The 24969-nt window shown below is 38.5% G+C and overlaps 1 protein-coding gene across 1 annotated transcript in view; it reads left to right on the forward strand.

Moving 5' to 3' along the window:
- LOC122792442 (exostosin-1a-like) overlaps positions 1 to 24969 on the forward strand; it is an 866275-nt gene that overhangs the window by 804829 nt on the left and 36477 nt on the right. Inside the window, exon 11 of the mRNA XM_044060230.1 lies at positions 21172 to 21343. Coding sequence (XP_043916165.1) covers positions 21172 to 21343 — 172 coding nt within the window. The remainder of the gene's footprint in view (positions 1 to 21171; positions 21344 to 24969) is intronic.

The following is a 24969-nucleotide window of genomic DNA, read 5'->3' on the forward strand; positions in this document are numbered from 1 at the left end:
AGGAAACATTTTATCAGAGCTGATTTCTTATGCCCATGACTGAAGTAAGATGTTATATAGTTTGCCCTACAAACACAGGAGTTGTATGTGCTACCTGAAATGATTGTTAACTTCTGCAAAGCTTCTGGCAACATAACAGAAAGGTGCAGTTACATATAAACTATTCAAGTCATTAAATTTGGTTCATGATTTTATAGAGCTGAAATGGGATGGGGAAAGTGGACTGTATATTTCTGCAACATGCAGAAAGTGTAGGTCTGTGGTGTTTGTTACTGTGGCCATGTTTATTTTTATAGAGATCTTATGATACTCAAAAGGGTCATATCTGGATATTGCAGAAAACTAGAATTAGGAAGTTGGTGTACAGGAAAATATAATTTTATATAGAAAATTTACAGGTGTACCATACAGATCTGTGTGGGTGCAGATATGTCAAAAATATCAACAGGAGAAAATAGATACCAGAAAAAGACACGTAAGTACACTGTTATAGCATGAGATGGCATAATAATGCATCTCAGTGAATGCAGACACCTTGAGAATGGGAGTTGTGCATAGCTCTCCTGTAATGAATAAAATTGTCGCTAAATGACAAACAAATAGGGCAGCCAATGGCATAGAAAACATACCTTAAAATGTGCCCATGTACATGAATGCTAAACATACATTGCGGCATACATTGTGTACATGTGCACATGCAAGGTGCAATAGCTATATTCATGACAGGGGCCATGTTGTTTTAGGCATGGCAGAAAGCAGTGTATTACCTTGTGTTGTGCTACATTGTATTATATTTGTTTAATGGCAGAAGTGGGAGTACGTCTCTCTCATCTGCTCATTAAGTGCATTCATCATGCTAGACACTGAATCCCAGTTATTCTACTCACTCACTCTTCACCTGCGTTATACCCACTTAATGTTGCTGTAGATTCAAATTGAAAAACATTTTTTTTTCTCTAATAATGAGTGTGGGGACATAGGGCTGAACATGAATATATCTCTTTGTGCAATCATTTTGATCATAGATGCCTGTATAGGGTCTATAACAGATCTTGGCTAGTGTGAGAAAATTTTTCTTTCTTTCTACATAAAGACTAAAATCAGAATTGATCAGAATAGACTGTGATTTATAACAACTTTCATAACTTAAGCAGGTCATTCAAAACTATTAGCCTGTTTTGTTGCAAGAGACTTTTTTTGCTCCATTTTACATGATAAATGCTCCTTTATATAGGAGAGGAACAAATTTAGTACACATTTTGGGGAAATATAAACATGAAGTTTAATCTGCTGGGAAGGATTCTGTGATGGGTAGATCACAATGTGGTCATTGTAGTGTCTCTCTGCAGGACAAACATAAATACCCATAAATACATTTAGGGACACAATCTGTGACTACCTTAGTGATATAAGGTGTAAGAAATCCACCACTCCGCTGTACAAACACACACACAAATTTGTCCTACTGTTGCTTTTGTCTTTACTGGGATCCCCTTCATTTTTTCATATTACTAGATCATCACACATACCCGCGGTAGTGGTGCTGCGGTAGCGTTGTCACCTCACAGCAAGACGTTGTCGCGTTCGATTCTCAGCTAGAGCGTCTTCTGTGTGGAGGCATGCGTGAATGGGCGTGCCTTCGTTGAAGGTTGTACGTCAGGGCTGGTAACTTGGCACGTAAAAATCCACTACCAAACATTAGTGGACCGGAGTTCCGCTGTGGCGACCCCTAACCGGGACAAGCCGAAAGACACAACAACTAGATCATCACACATCACAATGTTGTGTCCATAAACAAAGGATGATGAAGTTGATAAAGGAGGGGGCGTTGCAATTATGGATGCTGAGTTTTATAATTGTCTAATGAATGAAATGTTAGATGATGATGTGGCCTATTCCTGTATCTCTAAAAATGAAGTGTCTTCAACTATTAGAAATGTACATGACACCTTGTATGATTTTTTAATGTCCAGGTGTATTGACAAAAGTTTGTACGAATATTTGGTCATTGAGGCGCCTTTAATTCCCATAATTAAAGGGCTCCCTAAGGTACATAAAGGGGTTTACCCCCCGCCCCTTCGACCCATCGTATCTGGGAAACTTTGGGTTACTGAGCATATTTCGCACTATGTGCAATCTAAACTAGGCCCTTTGGTGGGGGCTATACCCACTATATTAAGGAACTCAGCTATGTTACTGGAGGACCTGAAGGATTCCTCTATGCTCAATAGCTTAAAGCCTGACACCCTGATGGTAACGATGGACATAACGAGTCTATTTACAAGTATACCAAATGAATTTGGCATTGAGGCAATTAGGAGTCACCTATCTCAATGTGTTAGCTTAAATAATAATGACCAACTGACCATCTGTACTCTACTAGATTTAATATTAAATAATAACATCTTTATGTATCAAAATAGAACATATAGGCAAACATGGGGAGTAGCCATGGGCACCCCATGTGCTAATGCCTATGCTAATCTAGTGATCCATCAGTGGGAAAAGAACTACATTTTTGAAGATGAGAGGTTTATAAATAATGTCATTTTATACAAGCGATTCGTTGATGATATACTTCTGTTTTGGAATGGTAGCTATGAATCTTTGGCTGACTTTGTTAAATATATGGGGTCAACCACATCCTTCTTGGAATTCACATTTGAATACTCCTATACCAATGTTAACTATCTTGATGTTACCATTACTAAGAATGCAATGAATGAAGTTATAACTTCATTATATAGAAAACCCTGTTGGAGGAATGGCATACTTCACTATGAAAGTATGCATCCGAGACATATCTTCCCTAATGTAATAAAAAATCAGATGGCCAGAATTACTAGGTTGTGTAACAATGCTGAGGATAGAGACTCTTTATTGGAATTTCAGGCTAAATGTTTTGAGTATAGGGGTTACCCTACTCAACTAGTTATGAGTCATATTAACCATGCCCTTCCTAAAAATGGGTCGGAGACAAAAAGTTACTCTCATAGTTATCTAAATAGGGCTACCAAGAATAAAATACAATATGATCTTAAGTACACTAATGATGTAAAACACATTAAGGATATCCTATGTAAAAATTGGAAGTTGCTTAGTATGAACAAAGATCTATTGCAATTTGTAGGGGAGAGACCTAGTTTTAGATACAGCAGTTGTTTAAACCTGAAAAGGTTATTATGTAAAGAAAAAGTTAAGATAATGTCCACTGATATAAGAATGAATATAAAACAGGGAACTTTTCCCTGTAGAAAGTGCTGTATCTGTAAGTTTATCACCAGTGACCAAAAGTATGAGAATAAAGAACTAGATATGCTGATCAGACCAAATTTTTATGCTACTTGTGACACCTCTAATGTGGTGTATTTGGCAACCTGTGAAGGCTGTGCAGCTTATTATGTGGGGATGACGACACGTAGACTCAAAGATCGGGTCTATAACCACATATATGATATAAGGAAGGCTAATATTAACAATGCCCTAGCTAAGCATTGTCAATTGTTTCCAGAGCATATGTTTAAGTTTAGAGTGCTACAGATCCTATATCCAAACAGGAGGGAAGGTGATACACTAGGAACCCTTGAATTAAATGAACTCAAATGGATCCTAACCCTTAGAGCACATGTTGAACCTGGCCTTAATTCGGCCGTTAGTATTAGACCAGCACTCCTGTAATCAACAGTTTTGCCCCCACGGTTTCACCCTTTTTTAAAAGAAACTCTGGGTTATGTAATCTGAAGGGGGTTATATTGGTTAATATATTGGTTAATGTATTCATGGCCTTTGGTCTGAATGCGATATCTGGCACTAGCCTTACACTGAAGTTATTGGTTTGGGTGTTTTGTTGATGTATACTTTCATATTCTTTTTCCCATCCTTTCTTTCACTTTGGCCCTTCCTTTCCCTTTTCCACACACACCCCCCACCAACCCCCCCTTCCCCCCTCCCCCCCCTTTTTTCCCTTCTCTTTTTCCTTCTTTCTTCTGTACTTCGATATGCTTTTTATTATTCTTGGGCTTAGATTACCAAATATGTACTTTTGATGTGGTTTTCAAGTTAGATTTATACATACTTGTCATTTTTATGTTCTAAGGAATACATTAGCTATGCTGCTTTTCTTTATGATGAGATTTAGATTTTAATATAATAGGATAAATGGCTTTATTACGAGGCTAAGATGTTGGGTTTATTAATGTTTTTTTTTTTTTCCCTCTCCATTTCTTTGCATTGGGGCTGTTATATTTTAAGAAATGTCAGAAAATCAAGATTTAAGACTTATAGAATAAGTAATAGTGAGAATTCTCTTTGTTTATATATGCATTGGTTTTTTAAAAAAACTTTTTAAAGCTGCTAAATATCTACTTAGTTAGTTTACTCTAACGATTGATTTAAATAACACTTGGCAATGTTATATTTGTTTTATATCTGTTTATATATATCTGTTTTATATACTATGTTTGTTCAAGCATGATCTTTTTAAATGTACTCAGGCTTTATTGAAATAACTACGAACAGCTGTTCGGCAATTACTAGTTGCTAATTGAGGCGTTTGATACTATATAAGCAGTTGAATCAATTTTGTATACCATAACCTGATGAAGCGCACTTGTTTGGGTGCGTGAAAGCGCTTGTTTTCTTCTTTTTATTAAATTATCGTTCTTATTCATCGTGGTGGTTCCAGTGATTTGTGTTTATATGTGTCCATAAACAAGAAAAATCAGTTTAGCTAAAAGTCAGATCATCGCATTGCAGAATATCGAACTGGAGTGGGAAATGTAAAGGGTAAGTTAAATAATGGTGCACTGCCTCTTTAAGGTTTTGGAGAGAGGACGTACGCAAGCATGGTGTAGTTGTTTAATGGTTTAGTTGCATGTGGAGGGGGTTTGTGTAAGTTTAACATTTAAAAGGTAAAAGATTTTTTTAGATTTTTTTATATAGTTAGTTTTGGATGTAGATGTAAGTTTAAAGTATTGTGTTGATGTTTGTAGGAATGTAGTGGTTAGTGTAGGGATGTAGGTTTTAATGTATGTGTAGCTGGTGTTTAGTAATTTGAAAAGGGTTTAGTTATAATGTTGAGGGAGGTCTTAGTGAACTGGGAAGATGTAGTCACTACTGTGCTTTGTGTCATAAGCCTGGAATGTGAAGAGAGTTGTTATTTAGCAATCTGTAGACTGTTTTGTTTCCTTCAAGGTAGTGCAATCTCAGACTTGGTATATTTAACTTGCAGGGAGTGGGGGGAATATACCCCCACTGCAGAAGTGAATGTAGGTAAAAGTGGTAGATTTTATTGTTTTGCTGTTTTTGATGTTCTGCGATTTATTGTTTTAACCTTTCACTTATTTGATTTTTCCCATTTTCGATGTTCTGGGATTCATTGTTTTAAATTTTTGCTTATGTGATTTTTTGTTGTACTGGTCTCGATGTTGTGAATTTCGATTATCTGGTTATACGATAAAATGAAGTAGATCCCTTTACTGACATAGGCAGATGCAATCTTTTTTTATATGAAATGTAGAATCACAGGGAAAAAATATGAATTACTGAGATGGGGGCACTATTTTATCCAGGTATAAGTGATGTTTTATAAACCCAGGTTCTGTAATAGTAAATCATCAGTATCTCCTTTTTATAAAATATTTAGGAGATTTATATTTTGATGGTATATTGCAGCTTTGTAAGAGAAGTATACCACAGGGGATTTTTCCCAGAATGTTTGAATTGTTCTGTTTTACGCTCTGAAGCTCTTAACTATAATTTGAAATTTATTAGGTATAATAAATAAATGAATACTGACAATGTGTGCTTTAACTATATTTTGGCTATAACCTGTGATTTTAGAAGTACCATCATATGGCTACAATTTTCCACTTTATGTGTTTTTTCTTACAATGTGAGTTTATTTTTCTGTTACATAAGATGTTTAAATATGGTCTATGGGTTTGGTTAGTTTTCATTATTGTCAGGTATAGTGTGCAAATGTTATTATTTTACACTACCTTTGCATTTACAAATGGAGGCTTTTTTAGTGACTTGGATATCAGCATTTGTATTTTTACTTTTAAATGTTGGATGCACATGAGTTTGAGCTAGTGCACCTAACTTACTAAGCTACAGTGGATAGAAAAAGTCTACACACCCCCCTGTTAAAATGCCAGGTTTTTGTGATATAAAAATGAGACCATCATAAATCATTTAGTGTGACCTATAACCTGTATAATTCAGTTGAAAAACAAACAAATCTTTTAGGGGAAAAATAAAAAAACATACAATAAGATGGTTGCATAACTGTGCACACCCTTAAAATAATACGTTGTTGAAGCACCGTTTGATTTAATTACAGCATTCAGTCTTCTTGGGTAGGAGTCTGTCAGCAAGGCACATCTTGACTTGGCAATATTTGCCCACTCTTCCTTGCAAAAGCACTCCAAATCTGTCAGATTGCGTGGGCATCTGTTGTGCACAGCCCTCTTCAGGTCTCTCCACAGATTTTCTGTTGGCAATAGGTCTGGGCTCTGGCTGGGCCATTCCAAAACTTTAATATTCGTCTGGTGAAGCCATTCTTTTGTTGATTTGGATGTATGCTTGGGGTCATGGTCGTGTTGAAGGTAAAATTCCTCTTCATCTTCAGCTTTCTAGCAGATGCCTGAAGGTTTTGGGCCAAAAGTGACTTGTATTTGGAATTGTTAATAATTCTCTCCACCATGACTGTTCCATCTGAAGAAAAGCAACCCCAAAACATGATACTGCCACCACCATTCTTCACCATGGGGATAATGTTCTTTTGGTGATGCGAAGTGTTGTTTTTACGCCAGACATACCTTTCGGAATTGTAGTCAGAAATTTCAACCTTGGTCTCATCAGACCATAATACATTTTCCCACATACATTTGGGAGACTTGATGTATTGTTTTGCAAAATTTAGCCAGCCCTGGATGTTTTTCTGTGTAAGAAAAGGCTTCGGTCTTGCAACCCTACCCCATAGCCCAGACATATGGAGAATACAGGAGATTGTTGTCACATGTAGTACACAGCCAGTACTTACCAGAAATTCCTGCAGCTCCTTAAATTTTGCTGTATGTCTCTTGGCAGCCTCCCTGACCAGTTTCTGTCTTGTCCTTTTCATCAATTTTGGAGGGATGTCCAGTTCTTTGCAACGTCACTGTTGTCCCATATTTTCGATGACTGTCTTCACTGTGTTACATGATATATCCAGTGCTGTGGAAAATTTTTTTGTACCCTTATCCTGACTGATACCTTTCAACAATGAGATCCCTTTGATGCTTTGTAAGCTCTCTGCAAACCATGGCTTTTGCTGTAGCAGGCAACTGAGTAAATGTCAGGAAAATCCTGCTGGGACAGCTGAACTTTATTTGGGTTAATTAGAGTCTCTTTAATTGATGGCAGGTGTGTACTCAAGAAGACTGAATGCTGTAATTAAATCAAAAGGTGCTTCAACAAAGTATTAGTTTAAGGGTGTCCACACTTATACAACCAGCTTATTGTATGTTTTTTATTTTTTATATTTTTCCCCTAATAGATTTGTTTGTTTTTCAATTGAATTGTACAAGTTATAGGTCACATTAAAGGTGGGAATAGTTTTGAAATTATTTATTGTGGTCTCATTTTTTTATATCACAAAAACTTAGCATTTTAACAGGGGTGTGTACACTTTTTATATCCACTATAATATATATATATATATATATATATATATATATATATTTTTTTTTTTTTTTTTTTGCTGGTTTATATACATTTGGATTCTGATTTATTAATCAGCAGTATCTCATTTCTACAAGATTTGTATGAGATTTATATTTTGATGGTATATTGTAACTTATTCGGTAAGCTCTTCCTTTCAAAAACACAATTTGTGTCCACCTTAGTGATTTGGTGTAAGGAATCCTCCAGTGTTGTACACAAACAAACACAAAAACATACTATTACTGCTTTTGTCTTTGCTTTTCTAGACATATGTGATTACGGACAAGTTGATATTTCTTTTTTTAATGAAAAGTAGAATCACAGTGAATGAATGTGAATTAATGACATGGAGGCAGTATTTTACTCAGGTTTAAGTGATGTTTTATAAAGAGTAAACCATAATTTGTATTCTTGCATTTCTCAGTGCAGTGTGACTGGTGGCAGCTTTTCTTTAGATTGGGGAAGAGGATGTTGATACTTGCAAATCATCATCTAATTCCCTTTGCTTGAAAATGTGTGTGTAATTGTATGCAAAATAATTTTGGACAAGTTTCAATTAATGTTGTTAAGACTGCACTAAAAGGCACTGGTTTCAGTTTGGTGAAATACTTGGGAGGCATGGATTATAACTTGCAGCAGTACAGTTTAAAACCTATTTGGATACATCAGATGTTGACTGTTACCTGAGGCAGAAGTGTGCATTTGTTGTACATCTGTAAAACCAGTTGTCCCTTACATAATTGGTTTGCAGCAGTGTCGCGTGAGAGATCATACCCCTGGTTGTTAATTTTTTTTGTTGCTGCTGCTGCCACCAGTGTGGATTTTTTTTGCTATTCTGTAAACCCTATTATGAAGAATTTCATTTCTCTTCACCTTTATATGTATATTCACAGAAGAATGATTGCAGAAAAGGGAAGACTAATTTGGAATTTCTGCTGATACATGAATATAAACTGCACTGACAGTGAGTTCCAATGCAATAAGAAATCAGTTTAAAATCTAGGAATAGAAATCAAAGAGTTTAAGTTCATTCACTTTGCACTCAACCAGCTGCAGGAAAACCATATTTCTTTTACCTGGTTAAATGTCACTGTTCAAGTTGAAAATCATGTACATTTTGTTTTGGTTTGTGCATATACAAACAACACACTGATTCCTTGACTGAAGTATGATTTATGCAAATCATACAAAGGATTAGTCCAAACTTGTATAGAGATGTCAAAGGCAGTAAACTCCTCAAGGGAGTTTTCTTTCAGTTATCATGGCACTTTTATTACTTCCCATTGATGCAGTCAGCAGTGAAGTTGTCATGTTGCTTGATGTATTACTAGAAGAGGCTTCCATTTCCAAAGCTGTCATGTGTCTTGTAATGAACATGTCTTTATATCAAATGTCTAATGATCAAAACACAACTGATAGCAGTTCATGGAGTGGTTTTAACATGGGTCCAGAAGTAGGGAAAGTTCACACTTCCTCAATAGCCAAGCTCTCCTACAACTCTGGAATGAGCTTTAACATTGGTCAAGAAGTGGAACACATCTGATACAGTGCATCTGATTGGACATGCTCAACCACTGTGTGTGATCAGTCACTTGAATGTAACCCTTTGTAACACAGTTTTATATATATATATATATATATTTTTTTTTTTTTTTTTTAATTTTCTGACATGCATTTTATCCATTCAATAACCATTTCCTGCTTTTGTTTTGCTTCTAATATAAACACAGTGCAAAGTAGATCTTACTGTATAAACTCTTGCAAACATTTTATAGTGTTTACACTGTAAATATTGCAATCAACTCACCTATTTGAACTGGTTATTTTTTGTTTTATTCATTCTGATAAACCAGTCATTGAATTTAGCAGGTGTGCTTCACTTGTAGTAGGATTGTGTTCTATTAAGCATGAGCACCTTCTTTCTGCTATGATTTGACTGTAGTGTGGTCTTTGAATGTTGCTTGGTTGGTTGTCTGCTTCCATTTTGTAATGCTTTTGGGATGACTAGCTTCCTCAGTTGTTGGCCTGACAGAATGCCTGCTTTTCTCACAGGGGCACATTTGCAGTGGAACATTATAACCCTCATATCTTGAGAAAGGTTTAATTTAAAATGTTTTCCATTACATAGTTTGTTTGATTAGGTGTATTATATGTAATCCATTCTGTTATCGCTCTACCACTTCTAATGCTGGTAAAATTGGTCTTTAAGTGATTGTCAGTTGTAATTTATTGTATTCACCTTTTTTTTTTTTTTTTTTTTTTTTTTTTTTATATACAGTTAATGAGTTTGAGAGATAGTTATTCATTTTTATGACTTTATTTTCCATGGTACAATGTAAGCAAGCGAGCGTGAGCTGTTTTCAGATGCAATTTTTTAACTAAATGTAGTGACAGAAATGAACATTACGGTTCTGTTGCTCATATCCTTATATACATTTTATACATAATACATTTATGTCATCAGTATTTACCATCTGATCTACCTTTTTCAGTGGTAATCCAGTATTTTTAATGTAATCTGCTTCCTTGCTTTGTTCTTTGCATTCTTGTCAAGTCTGGTTTAATGTGGGCTCTTTGTGATTTGCAAAGAGATACGTTCTCATGCCAGGTCTTGTTTAAAAATTTATCATAGCTGAGGTAATTTGCACTGCTTTTTGAAAATTAGATATGCGGTACTCTTTGTGCATTTATTTAAACTAAGCTTGCTTCTGCTGGGTTAGTCACCATGAAATGTATAACACAAGTGTATTTATAGGCCGCTCATTTGATAGATATTATGTACACGGATTTTCATGCCTGCAGTGTTTTATATGTTATATAAAAGAAAACTATACTGGTCTCCACAGGCAGCTCATCTGCATCTAAGCTGAGACATTTACCAGTTTAACTCTATTCTCAGATGTAGTAGAAATTTTAAATGTCAAATTTGTTTGCATTTGGTTTGTAGTACCTGTCATTCAAGAGACAGTTGTTTAAAGGGAGCATGCATCATTTCTTATAACTTGCTATGACAAGGCATTTTTGCTGTCATGTTTATATCTTTTTGCTTCAGATGAAATCATCATAGAAATTCTCAGGAGAATAACTGCGATTTCTCCCTGTTCAGTGCAGAATCGTATCTCAGCACAAGACTGCAGCAGCAGGCACGACCATTGCATGCCTCATGCTTCTGCAGCATGAACTCTTGATTTCAATGGGCCTAGGTGTCATTATTTAGAATACTGCTCTCTTTCTGTTTATGCTAAGTAAAAAATGGAATGGACAATCTGAATACAATACATTCTGCCCTTTATTGTGTTGCTTGTTTAGTGGCTATGTTTTTTTAATGCGTGCCTAGAGCAAAACATTTCTTTATTCTACCAAGAGTATACTTAGGTGACCTGAAAATCTGTTTATTTCTTCTGTTGAGCTAGTTTATGCAGTGCTTATGCAATATTCTCAGTGGCATTTGATTCTTTAACGCAGTCTTTGCATTCCTGTCAGTAGTGGAGAGACACTTCTAATGTTAGGGCATGTTTTCCAAATTATCACAGCTGAGATATTTCATATATACTTTTGTCTGAAAAATAGATGCCTGGGGTTCATTGTGCATTTTATAAAAGAAAGGTTTGTCTGGACTGGAAAGTCGTCATGAAATGTAATGCAGCTATATTTTCATGCTGCCTGTTTGACAGGTATTACCAGCAGGGTTTTTCAGTCTTGATACGTGTTAAGAAAGATCTATATAAAATAAAGCCATTATATCATAATAGAATACTTTGCTATTGGCCCAAGGGGCATTTATACCATAATAGAATACTTTGCTATTGGCCCAAGGGGCATTTATATCATAATATAATACTTTGCTATTGGTCCAAGGGGCATTTATATCATAATAGAATACTTTGCTATTGGCCCAAGGGGCATTGTAAGCCTATCCATGCTTCCCAATAAAATTTGATTGGCATTTGTTCCAAGGATTTTGTGAGGGTATATATATTTTGGGCATGGATAGCTGAGCATGTACAAGCTTTCCTTTTCTGATAGAGACATGGGTGCCGGACCAGAGGTATATTTACAGTTCTCCAGCCACTGTTTCAAGTTTTTCATGAATAAGTGCAGGGATGAACTCTGCTTCACATGAATGGGAAGTCTGTTCCAGAGAAGGGGGAGCCTCTGGGTCAGATACCCATCCCTCTAGCATGTCCTCTTTATGTAGGGGATATTTAGGTCCCTGGATCAGGTGTTCTTGATGCTGTTTGTACAAATTTACAACAAGTACATTAGGGCTGGATCAGAGAATGCTTTGTTAGCCAGCTATTGGTCACCTTTCAGCAGCGTAGGGGACTGAAAATAAGGACAAGGTTCTGAGGCAGTCAGTATAAGACTTGTTTAACACACCACTTATTCTTTTTTGTGAAGAATCTGTAAGGTCACACAGTTGTTGATTATGCTGGTCAGGTACATATCAAATGGGACACTGTACTCTGTGATTAGTCTTATGAGGCAAGAGCACAATGGAAAGAAGACAAGTTTGAATCTAGATGCCATAGTCCTTCTTATATGATGTGCAGTATAGAATGATGTTCTCACTACAGTGGACACTTGAAGGTCAACTGCCATACCTCTATCTACATGTGTTCCCAAATCCCTAACTACAGAGTCTACTCTAAAGGGTGTATATTCAGTGTCGTAGTTGTCTTGCAGAAAGATGCCAAGATGCACCTTTTGGCTTTGAGTTTTACCCCATTACTGCAGCACCAGTTATTAGTCTTTGCTATGATGTCTTGGAGGATCTTTCCATGGTGTCTTTTCTTGCAACTGTTCTCATTTGCTTCTTCTAATGTCTTCATACCTCTCCACATAATGATGTGCTGCTGTCCCTGTAACATAAGCCGTCTCATTCACTATAGCTCCATCTTATCCATAAAGCTCTGCTAAGCATAATTCCATTGTTCTATCCATGTTTTGACATGTGCTCCCCACACCCCCCCCTAGCTATATATACTAACTCCAGGATTGCACTACAGTGGGGAAAAGGGCATATTCCTTTTACTTGCCTTACAGTACTCAACACAATGCCATATATACTAACTGCAGTTCAGTGAAATGAGATTCACTGAGTGACCTCTCAAACCTCTTATATCAGAGGCACATGGGATATATGCAAATGACCCTTATGAATATCAGGTGTTTCAGCTGTGTGGCAATTCTGAATGCCCATGACTTATTTCTTTTTAAGTCGTTTCAATGGACAATTTCAGGCCAATAAAGTCAAACCCCACTAGCTGCTGATATGCATATTTCGGCCTTCTTATGAACTCATCAGCACAGTACAAGCAGTGTGTTTGACTAATCATAAGAAACACAGGGCTGTTATACCCAGCTGATGTCCATTACCCTTAGGGTAAATTAGGCAAATAAGTCATGGGCATTCCGAATCGCCATATAGCTGAAACACCTGATGTTCATAAGGGTCATTAGCATATATCCCATGTGCCTCTGATACAAGATGTTTGAGAGATCACTCAGTGGAAATTCTAGATTGGTTGGAGTTTGGTTGGAGTTTTCATTTAGTTTTTACTGATTGATTTTTCTGTGTGACCTTCTCACTCTTTGTTTTTGAAATATAATTCAGTAATTCAGTGAAATGAGTTTTCAGTTATTTGTGTTTTCAGCGATGTGGTCGGGATGAAAAGAAATTCAGTGAAATGAGATTCAACGAAACAAAGTAGTTGACCCATATATATATATATATATATATATATATATATATATATATATATATATATATATATAAAATATGTGTGTTTAATCATATCCTTGTACCTGTAAATATGTTTTGTTAATTTCTTATGTGAGCCTATTCACCCAGGCTGTGCCTACAAATAGGTTGATAGGTAGGTACTAGGCTATTGGCCCTAGGGCCTATACAAGCCTAGCCAAAAATGTACCCTGGCTTTTGGCACCCAAGAAAATTATTTTCCTGTGCCCCTGTCAAGCAGAACCACAGAAGTGATCCCCGGGGTGAATTTCCTATTACCCATCCAATCATCAAGATTTTTCTTGAAGAGTGCTAATGAGGAGCTCTGTTTGACATAGATAGGTAGTCTGTTCCAGAGTATGGGAAGTCTCTGGGACAGGAATCTATCCCTCCAGCATGTTCTGTTTATTGTGGTGACAAGGTTTAGGTCCCTAGAGCATGTAGCTTGGAGGGATTGGGATTTCTTTAAGTGGAGCATGTCCAACAGCTCTGGGTTTGACATAGCGTTGTATGTTAGGCAGAGATCGCCTCTGAGTAGGCGATATGCGATGGAGTAAAGCTGGAGTTTTTTGAGACGGTCTGCGTAAGGCATCTGTTTGAGGCCAGTAATCCTCTTTGTGAGGTATTTTTGCGGCCTTTCCAGTTGTAGATGTCTTGTGAGGTACATACCAAAAGGGGCATTGTACTCTGTAATGGGTCTAATGAGTGATGAGTAGAGGGGAACAATGACCTCTTTTTTTCTGGATGAGAAACCTTTTGTGATGAGGTGTGCCATGTAGAAGGATTTCCTGACCACTTTGGCGATGTGATTATCAGAGGAGAGACTACTGTCCACCTGTGTCCCAAGGTCTCTTATTACACTTTCGGTGTTAAGTAGACTACCGCCTATGTGGTAGTTCATGGGTACAGAATTTTTACCAAAGGGGATGACAATGCACTTTTTGTCATTGAGCTTGAGACCATGTCTTTGACACCAGGCATCTGTCTCAGTGAGGCCCTTTTGTAGGATGTCCACATTGTTAGGAGTTTCAATTATGGCTCCTAGTTTGCAGTCATCTGCGAATTTAGTTAGTCAAAGACCTTCTGTGTTAGCCTGTACTTCAGAGAAGTAGATACCAAACAGGAGAGGACCTAGGACTGAACCCTGTGGTACTCCACTTGTCACTGGTCTGAAGTCTGATTTGGAGTCTGCTACTTTCACAGTGTGGGTTCTTTCAGTAAGCCAGTTGGCAACCCATCTTGTGACATAGGGATTTATACCTAGTTTAGTGAGTTTATCTATAATTCCAGAGTGGGGGATGGTGTCGAACTCCTTGGCGAGATCTAGATAGGCTGTGTGAACCACCTTACCCTCATCTATGGCTTTGGTGACTACTTCAAAGAAGTCTATCAGGTTTAGGAGACATGATCTGCCTTTTACAAACCCAAACTGTGTGGGGTCCAGGGTTTGGAGATCTCCAATGTCTTTGTTTATGAGATCCATGATGGTACGTTCCATGGCCTTGCAGATGAGGCTCGTCAGGCTAATGGGGCGGTAGTTCCCGGGGTCTGTTGTGGCCCCCCCCCTTTTGTGGAGTGGGATAACTGTCGTGGTGCGCCATTCAATGGGCACAAAGCCTGAGGTGAGGCTATGATTGAACATGGTACTTAGGTGGGGTGCCAGTTCATTCTGTAGTTCATGTAGAAGGCAGCCTGGGATGTTGTCAGGTCCCATGGATGCTGTGTTCTTGGCTTTGGAGAGTGAAGCTTTTACCTGTGCAGCTGTGATTACAGGAACTTTGCATTCTTCCGGTATAAAGATGGGCCCTTTCGGGGGTGAGAGGGGGTAAAGTTAGCACTGAACCTATCTGCCAAGATGTTAGCAATATCAGTTGGTTCTGTATGTTTAGTGTCATTGTGCTGTAACTCAGAGCAGATCTGAGTGTCACCATTGAGATTTGTGATATAGCTATAGAATGCTTTGTGGTTGTCTTTCGAATCAGTGGCAATTTTGTTTTCATAACTAGCTTTGGAGGATTTTATGAGGGTCCATTGAGATCAGTGCAATAACTCGATAAATAAATAAATAAATATTTGTGTCTTGGGGAGATTCAGTGACTGCACCCAATTTGCAATTCACTGCAAACTTGGTCAGCCAAAGCCCCATGACTTCACCTCAGAGAAGTAGATACCAAACAGGAGCAGCCTCAGCACATGGCACTGAGGCACCCCCTAGTTATCTGCCTTTTTTTGGAGATTAGGCTCCCCTATTCTAACTTGTTTGGTACTGTTTGTAAGCCATTTGGCTATGCAGTGGGTGATGTAAGGGGCTATACCTAGTTTAACAAGCTTTTCTACAATGTTTGAGGGGGTATTGTGTCAAATGCCTTGGCCAGGTTGAGATAGGTAGAATGCACAATTTTGCCTTTGTCCATTTCCTTAGTGATGACCTTGAAGAAGTTCATCAGGTTAAGTAGGCAAGAACTGGCCTTGACAAACCTGAACTGATTTGGGTCCAGTGTTTGTAGGTTAATTATGATATCATTTAGGATATCCATGATTATTCTCTGCATATCTTGAATATCAGGCTACTCAGGCTTAAGGCTCAGTAATTCCCTGGGTCTGCAGACGGCAGCCCTTGTGCAGAGGGATAACCATTGCAGCCCTCTAATTGTTTGACATTAAGCCTATTTGGACCCTATCGTTAGTGATTCTAGTTTTATGCTCTTAAGGAGGTATCCTGGGATATTATTGTGGCCCATCAATACAGTGTTCTTGGGCTTGGAGAGTGCTTTCAGGACCTGCTTTCTTGTGATAACTGGGGGAGTTATGGAAGTGGATATCTGGTGGGGAGATGAAGTTAAAATTGGAGTTAAATGTGTCAACCAGGATGTTTGCTGCATCTTCTGGCTCCATATATGTGTCACCATTTACAGTTAATTTGGCACATTGTTGTGTACTGGCACCATTTACAATTAATTTGGTACATTATTGTATATTGGCACCATTAGAAATGCCCTAGGGCAGATAGCCTAGTATCTACCTATTTACAATTAATTTGGTGCATTGTTGTGTATTGCTTTGAGATTAATGACATAGATGAAGAAAGGTTTGTGATTGTTATTAGCCTGAAAGGTAGACTTGATTAGCCCACTGAATTGCTTCTTTAGGTTGATGAGGGATTTTTACCTTGCTGGACATTGCTCCTTCTAATTTATAGAATGATTTATTTCCTTTTGTTATGCAACCTGTTAATGGGATTCCACCACGGTGGTCTGTTCTTGATTTGATCCTGTGCCTAATCTGGGTAGGTATAGCTGTCTTTCACAGAAATCCTGTATAATCATATTAACAGCTGCAGCATGATTTCATACAGGCAGTGGCATTATCAGGGTTTGTTGGGCTAGAAATTTTACCAGGATGTTGCTTAGTAGTAGAAAGTTTGCAATGAAATAATTCCTAAGAGTCCCAGGGTTTACCTTTACTTAAGAGGAGATAGCTTTATGGTCTGAACTGAACTGAACAATAAGGACATTAGAGTAGGAAAGTTGCAAAGTTACACCATGTTTGTGAGCAGCAGGTGAAGGATGTTTACACCCTTAGTGGATGTGCAGTCTGATTGGTCCAAGGTGTTTTTGTAGTTACAAACTCCAGGAATTTTTGGGCCTGCATGTTCATAGGTTCACAGGTGAATATTAGGCTAAATGCCTTGAAAAATTATTTTAAACCTAGTCAATAATCCAAGGTCAGACTCAAACTCTGCAGGTTTTGTTTATGAGCTGAAGACCTTGACCATTATGCCAAACCCACCTCCATGTTAGGGGTTGTGTATGGTTCTCAGTTTATACTGGGGTAATTAAAGTTGGGTATGGTGTTAGGTTGAATGTGGAGTGTCTCTGGGTATTATGGTTTTCCTGGGTCTTTCGGGGGGACTTACAGCTTGCAAGATATGACATGGGACTTTTGTCTAAGGTAATTTGGACATGGCAAATCTCAAGCATGTTAAACTGATGGAGCAGCTTTGGGATGTGTGTGTTTTTAATGTTAATATTGGCACCTCCACTGTTTGTCCCTTCCCATGCAGTAGCTGGTCTAAATGTGTGGAAGGCATTGTAGCTCTTCACTACTGGTATGCTGTCCTTGGCTTTAACCGCATGCACAGATATCTATATTCTTCAGGGCAAGAAAAGCTTTGAGGGAGTGGAGTTTCTTGTTTAACTCCTGGCAGTGAGTAGTAACACCGACAGGTTTTCCTGGGCTGGTGTAGCTATTTGAATAAGTGTATCAGGTTGGTAATGCCTAAAAAAAGAATTTTTTAGGAATGGGCAAGGATTTAGCCAATATTCAGAATCACAGAGGAGGCAGGTGTAGACTGGCAAAGCAGCATGGTCTATCGAACATATCCTCCCAGGCTGACAAATGTTGTTCCCTCATCGAATGTCACCCTACTCTAAGCCAATTGTTAAAGTCAGTTATTTTCTGTTCATATTATTACATCATACTTGAAGAAGGTGGAATGCTGCTCATTGCTAGGCTCATAACAGACTGGGACAAATGGCCCCTTTGGGATGTAAGTTTCTAATCATATTAGGCAACCTGAAAGGCTTCAGTGGTCCTTAACTAATGAGATTGTTGGCCTAAAGTAGGCCAGCTATTAGAAAAAAACTCGAAGCATTATCCCTTGACATAGTTTCTTATAGGCTCTTCTGTGGTGATCTGTACCTTGCGTTCTACACGATTATGGAGTTTTCCATCTTCGCAAGTTAAATCATTCCACTAATGTCAGAACTAGGGACTTAAATCTCTACCAGCACAAAAATATTTATTACCCACCACCCACCCACCTTTGGAATAGGCTTGTCGTGAAAGGTAAACAAAGTGACATTTAGCGTCCTTCAGCTTAAACCAGGATAATTTACTCATGAGAGTGGGTACTAGTAAAATGTAAATGGTCTTGTGACTCAGTTGACTTGTATTTCCTGAGATCCCATGAGCCTTTCCTTCTCAAATCTAAACAAACTACTCTCTTGTTTAAACAGGAAGTCTGTTTAAATGGACGTATATTTTCAGTATACAGCCGTAACTGACGAAGTCTGACTTCATGTACCCGAATCTTGTGCTCAGTCAGGAATTGACTTAGTCCCTCTATATAGGGGGGGGGGGGTAACCTCAGCAAAGTTTATTAGAAGATAGGCTGTTACACTATAAGGCTGTCTGTTTCTTGGACCTTGATTTCTAAGGCCACAATCATGATTACAGCTTTTACTCCTGTCTGTCTTTACATGATTTTTTTCTCAATTCTCTTTCCCCAGATAGCTGTGTAATCATTTAAAATAATTATCATATGTCTGTAGGCATCTTTAACTGTGAAAATTCAGTGAATTACCAATTTCCTTTTCTCAGCTCAGGTGCCCCATTTTTACTTGGGCCCCAGCTCTAGCTACCACATATAATAATTTCAAGAGGTCAGAATATAAAGGCTTCTGTGTACTTATTTACTGTGTTTTGAATCAGTTTACTACTTTCTTTCACTAAAGTTTTCCATTACTTAATTGTAAGAGGGAATTGAAAAAATATAAACTGTAATATGCATCTTTGGGCTTCCATTTTAAAAGTTGGAGTTGGGTGACCCACCTATTGCTTCTCCACATACTAACCTTTCTTTCTCTCTTCTTCTGTTCATATGTACATACTGCCTCCCTTGTGCCTCATTTTCCTAATACTCAAATTTGCTGTATTTACATTGCCTTTACTTGCCTCATATGTGTTAACAAATGTTGCTTCTCACCAGTTAACAACCAGGTCTCCTTATGTGTATTTCATTCTCATCATTTACTGCTAATTATTCTGTTCTCATAATTGTCACGCACGTCTCTTCTGCTCTTGATTTATTGTAACGGAATGAGTGTGTTACTTTCCCATTTTCCTTTAAACTGACTGCCATGAGGTGCATGCTGCCAGTGTCTTCATTCTCCTCTTGTCTTCTTTCTTTAATTTGTAAAGTGTCATTATATGTCATTACCATTTGCTTCTTTCTGTTCTTGAATTTCAAGATTGATGTGGTCCTTAGTTGCCTTGTGACATATATAATACAGTATGAATATGAACAATAAAGTTTCAGATGTCATGTTTTACACTGCTGTCCTGTTCTTAGATCTTAGATTCTGTTCTTAGATCACAGATAGAAATGGTTCAGTAGAGTAGTTTACCTCCTCAAATGCTTATAATGCATCTCCTCATCACATATGAAACTGTTAAAACCTCATTTTGACTACTGAATTCTGGCCTAATCATTTAATAGAGCATGACTGAGAGATGATGGTGCATTGTGGACATGGGAGGTATGGAGAAAAAAGGAAAGGTGCATTATACAAGCATTGTATACAGAGGAACGGAGTATGGAAAGGCGGGATGTGATGTGGATGCACAGCCTCACTAAGGGCAGACTGGTGGTAGAATTAAAGACAAAAAGAGGGGTATGCATGACACTAAACAACAGGAAATGTTTAGATGAGAATTAAAAAATAGTACTTCAGTAAAGGTGTGGTAGGACCATGAGACACATTGCTAGAAATGGTAGTTAGGTTAGATATGTGGCAACATTTTATATTCCTGGAACAGGGAACATGAGAATGGTAGAGTAAGCTGCGTCAGGTAGTCTTCAGCATTCTAACAGATGTCTTCCATCTGTGTGTGTCCATATTTGTATATACTTGACACTACCTGATACTACACATGCAGCTGCTACAGTTTGTATACTATTCATATCAGTTTCATGTTCTGCATCTTTAAATATTTATTCACCTATCTTTGTAATTGACTGCTTAATATGCATTTTGTAGTTACCTCACAGTTGTCTATACTATGCTTACTTCATGAAAGTGAATGTTATAATATTATGCTGTTATGGTTTTGGGATGACATTGTACCTCATTTGTTCATTTGCTGTGCTATTCCTTAGGTTGCATAAGGCTGGGTGCACCGCCAGGTCTCTCCTATGTAAGAAACTTGAGAGTTTCAGCTGGATAACAATCTAGCAATGTGCAGTGCAAATAAATATTGTTGTATATGCTGCCTTGTATTGTATTTGTAAACTGTGACACGTACAAAGCATGGTGACACAAATCCCAATGATGATTTGCAGAATTATGGAGAGTTTCTGTATGTGAACCCTTTAGAGTTCCCCCTTTTTGACTGCATTGTTCTATGTTTGTGCTTAATTAAGATGAGAATTACTTGAAATCCATAGTTGAGCCGTGTTGGGGGTTTGCTCTGTTTTTCCCCCAGCATGCAGCAATGTTGGAGTTGTATGAATGTAAGTTAGGGATGTAGAGGAAGAACCAATAGAAGAACCTGCTTTTGTTTGGGTATATGGAAGGAGACATTTTGCCCCCATGCAAAATACTTTTTTTTTTTCCAAGCTGATTTTCCTTCTTCATTTAGAAATTGCAACAAAAATACATTGTCATGTTTTCTGCTTTGATGAAATCATCACACCCACTAGTTACCATGCTGACCTAACTTCTGTCAAACTTAATCTACTAAAGATTTTAAAAGAAGATGTCAAAAAAGAGAAGTATAAGACAAACATAAGGTTGTTGGTTGCTTTCATTTGAGGTTTATCTTTTAGAGAGAGAGGACCTGTTTCTAAATAACTGGATCTTTAGGAAGTGATATTGTGAAGTTTTTATTGTGATTATTCTTGCGTATGCATTACTTATGACAATATTATCATTACGCAGGTATTACAACCACCTGTTTACATACTTCCTCCCGGATAGCCTGAAGAATCAGACTGGTTCAGCCTACAGCTGTGAAGACATACTGATGAACGTCTTGGTGTCATCTGTTACCAAAGTCCCTCCTATCAAGGTTGCACAAAAGAAGCAATACAAAGAAACACTTCAGGAGCAGGTAACTTGATTCCATATGTCCAGCATTACCTTTAGATAACAATGAACTGAATATCTTTGTCATTTTTAGTAAAAGAGACATGAGACCTCCCTGCTCTTTAAATTTTGTTTATAAATGAAGTGTGTACATCTTGTTTCTTTAAATTCTGTGTGGGTTGCATACCTCTGCCATTCAGAAAGATGGGAATCTATTTTACAGTGTGTATGTTTGCTCATAAGTATGAAAATAGTGCCAGGTGTGTTTCTTGAAGGGCTCCAAACCTAGAAGAATAAGATTCTGAAAATGGTATAAAACACAAGTCTTTGTCTAGAGAAAGTGTATATTACTGAACAAAGAAAAGCTTTATACAACTTCTTAATTTATGTTTAATCCAAAATGTATACCTGTGTAGGAAATTGCAAACAATGTTAACTTTATCAGATGGTAACTTCTCACTGAATTGTTGGTAATGGGATGGGTAATTTCACATGTATAGCTTGATATATACCATTTACCCATGACATACATTTGTTTACAATAGTTTATTTACTTTGGGCTACAAGTTATTCTAAATTAAAAAGAAAAACCCTGGGATATGTTCTATAGTTTTTTAATTTATTAAGCTATGCACGTATGGCTTCTCTTTCAGAATGTCCAGTAATCTGAAAGAACATTTTGCTTAATACTGTCATTTCAGGATTATACTAGGAAATGAAAAGTCATGCTATCCAAAACATGCACTGACTGGGATAAGGAGAGTTTTGCATTTAGGAGAGTTGGAGCGGGACTGCGTTTTTAAGCTGTCATACAATTCCCAAAATCCTGGCTGTGGTCATGGATGATTTTCCTGCTTTCGTATGGTGATGTGGTATGCCATGGATCCAGCAGAGTTCACTTAACAGCAAGAGATAGGTAGAACATCAGTTTAATGAGTCATCAATAGGGCAGCACATCTCAGCTGTACAGTATTTCATCAAGGGATGCAGCTGTAGAACGTCATAAGCTAAGGTTTATTCATATGCCTGTCACTGGGAAATGGTACGGATAAGTATCCGTGCCTTTTCCTTTGCTGCATGTGGATTCAAGACCAACGTTCTTTTTGATAGCACTTCTGCCATCTACTTTATAAAATATCTAAATTAGTCAGGTGTTACTTCAATCTTTTAGTGAGTATATTAAATGTTTTAGTGCAAAAACAAATGTCATAGGATCATAGGAAGTTACTAGGCTATTGGCCCTGAGGCCCTTATAAGCCTAGCCAAAAGTTTAGCCCATGCATAGACAAATCAGCACCTGATGCCCCTGTCCAGCAGGGACACAGGTGGAATCCCAGGGATGTATTTCCTATTTCCCATCCAGTTATCCAGGTTGTGCTTAAAAAGGGGTAAAGAGGTACTCGACGTGGAGATGGAGTCTGTTCCATAGATGGGGGAGTCTCTGGGACACAAATCTCTCCAACCAACAAGTCATATTGATGTCACAGACCAGGTTACTCAAGTGGAGCTTGACTTGTGGATATGCAGCAGTTCCATCAAGTCAGGGGCCGAGATTGTCTTGTATGCCAGATAGAGGTCACCTCTGAGGAATCTGTATGAAACAGAGAGGAGGGATAGGTCTTTTGGCCTGTGTACGGTAGATTTTTGAAGTCCTTGATTCTCCTGGTGAGGAATCTCTGTGGTCTCTCCAGCTGCTGCATGTGCTTTGCGAGGTATATGCCAAATGGGGCTTTGTACTCAATAATGGGCCTTATAAGGGAAGAATACAGGGATGTTGTGACCTCCTTGTCCCTGGATGAGATACCCTTACTTATGAGGTGGGCCATATAGAAAACTTTCTGTACAATGGAAGCAACATGGTGGTCAAAAGTCAGGTTGCTATCAACCTGGGTGCCCAAATCCCTCACTACTGATTGTGTACTTAGGTCGTTGTTATTAATGTGATAATATGTGGGGATGTCACTCTCCCCAAAGGGGATGATGATGCATTTTTTGGCATTCAACTTGAGGCCATGTTTCTGGCACCAGCCATTTGTTTTGGTGAGACCCTCTTGGAGGACGTTTACATCACTTGGGGGATTGATGACTGCGCCCGGCTTGCTTCATCTGCAAACTTAGTCAGCCATTGCCCACTGGTTTTGGCCTGCACCTCAGATAAGTATATCCCAAATAACAGAGGTCCCAAGACCGATCCCTGGGGTATGCCACTCGTTATGGGTCTACTGGTTGAAGTGGATTCCCCTGTTTTGATTAGGTGGGTTCTATCAGTGGACCAGTTTGCTACCCATCTGGTAACATATGGTTTGATGCCTACTTGAGAGACCTGGCTGGTGACCTTCTCCATATCATTTAGTGTGTGTGTGTGTGTGTGTGTGTGTGTGTGTGTGTGTGTGTGTGTGTGTCTGTCTCTGTGTGGTCAGTTACATCATGCGTGCAGTACTATACATGGCCTTCATCAATAATATCCACCTGGCGGAGCCCTTATATCATACTACTTTTGGCACTTGTATATGATGCTGTACTATGCAAGAAAATAGGACTTTGCAATTCCCTGCCCTGTGTATGCCATGGTATTCCATGCAGTATCCTATTGACACTGCACCCCTTATATGCATACACGTGTGCCATGTGATTGTGGTGTGAGTCTGCATATCCAATATGTGGGTGCCTGGGTGTCTTTCACATGACAATGTGCTGTGCTGCCACCCCTGTGTTTGCCGATTCTAAGGTGGAATACCTGTATTTGGCTCATCCTTCCATATAAGTGAGTTACACAAACAAGATACTACTCATCCCTCCCTGACAGGTACTACAGGAATTGCAGGGATGCAGTAGTTACATTACCATGCCAGGTCTCACAGGTGTTGCAAGGATGCAGTAGTTACATTACTATATCAGGTATCACAGGCATTGCAGGGATACAGTAGTTACATTACCATGCCAGGTACCACAGGCATTGCGGGGATGCAGTAGTTACATTACCATGTCAGGTACCACAGGCATTATGGGGATGCAGTAGTTACGCTACCATGCCAGGTACCACAGGCATTGCGGGCATGCAGTAGTTACATTACCATGCCAGGTACCACAGGCATTGTAGGGATGCAGTAGTTAGATTACCATGCCACGTACCACAGGCATTGTGGGGATACAGTAGTTACATTACTATACCAGGTACCACAGGTATTGCAGGGATGCACTAGTTACATTACCATGCCAGGTACCACAGGCATTGCAGGGATCTAGTAGATGCATCACCATGCAAGGTACCACAGGTGTTGCAGGGATGCAGTAGTTACAGTACCATGCCAGGTACCACAGGTATTGCAGGGCCAGGTACCACAGGCATTACAGGGATGCAGTAGTTATATCGCCATGCCAGGTATGACAGGGTTGCAGTAGTTACAGTATCATGCCAGGTACCACAGGCATTGTGGGGATGCAGTAGTTACATTACCATGCCAGGTACCACAGGCATTGTAGGGATGCAGTAGTCAGATTACCATGCCACGTACCACAGGCATTGTGGGGATACAGTAGTTACATTACTATACCAGGTACCACAGGTATTGCAGGGATGCACTAGTTACATTACCATGCCAGGTACCACAGGCATTGCAGGGATCTAGTAGATGCATCACCATGCAAGGT

Source organism: Protopterus annectens, chromosome 1.part2 (assembly GCF_019279795.1).
Source record: "Protopterus annectens isolate FY-2018-M chromosome 1.part2, PAN1.0, whole genome shotgun sequence".
Lineage (NCBI taxonomy): Eukaryota > Metazoa > Chordata > Ceratodontiformes > Protopteridae > Protopterus > Protopterus annectens.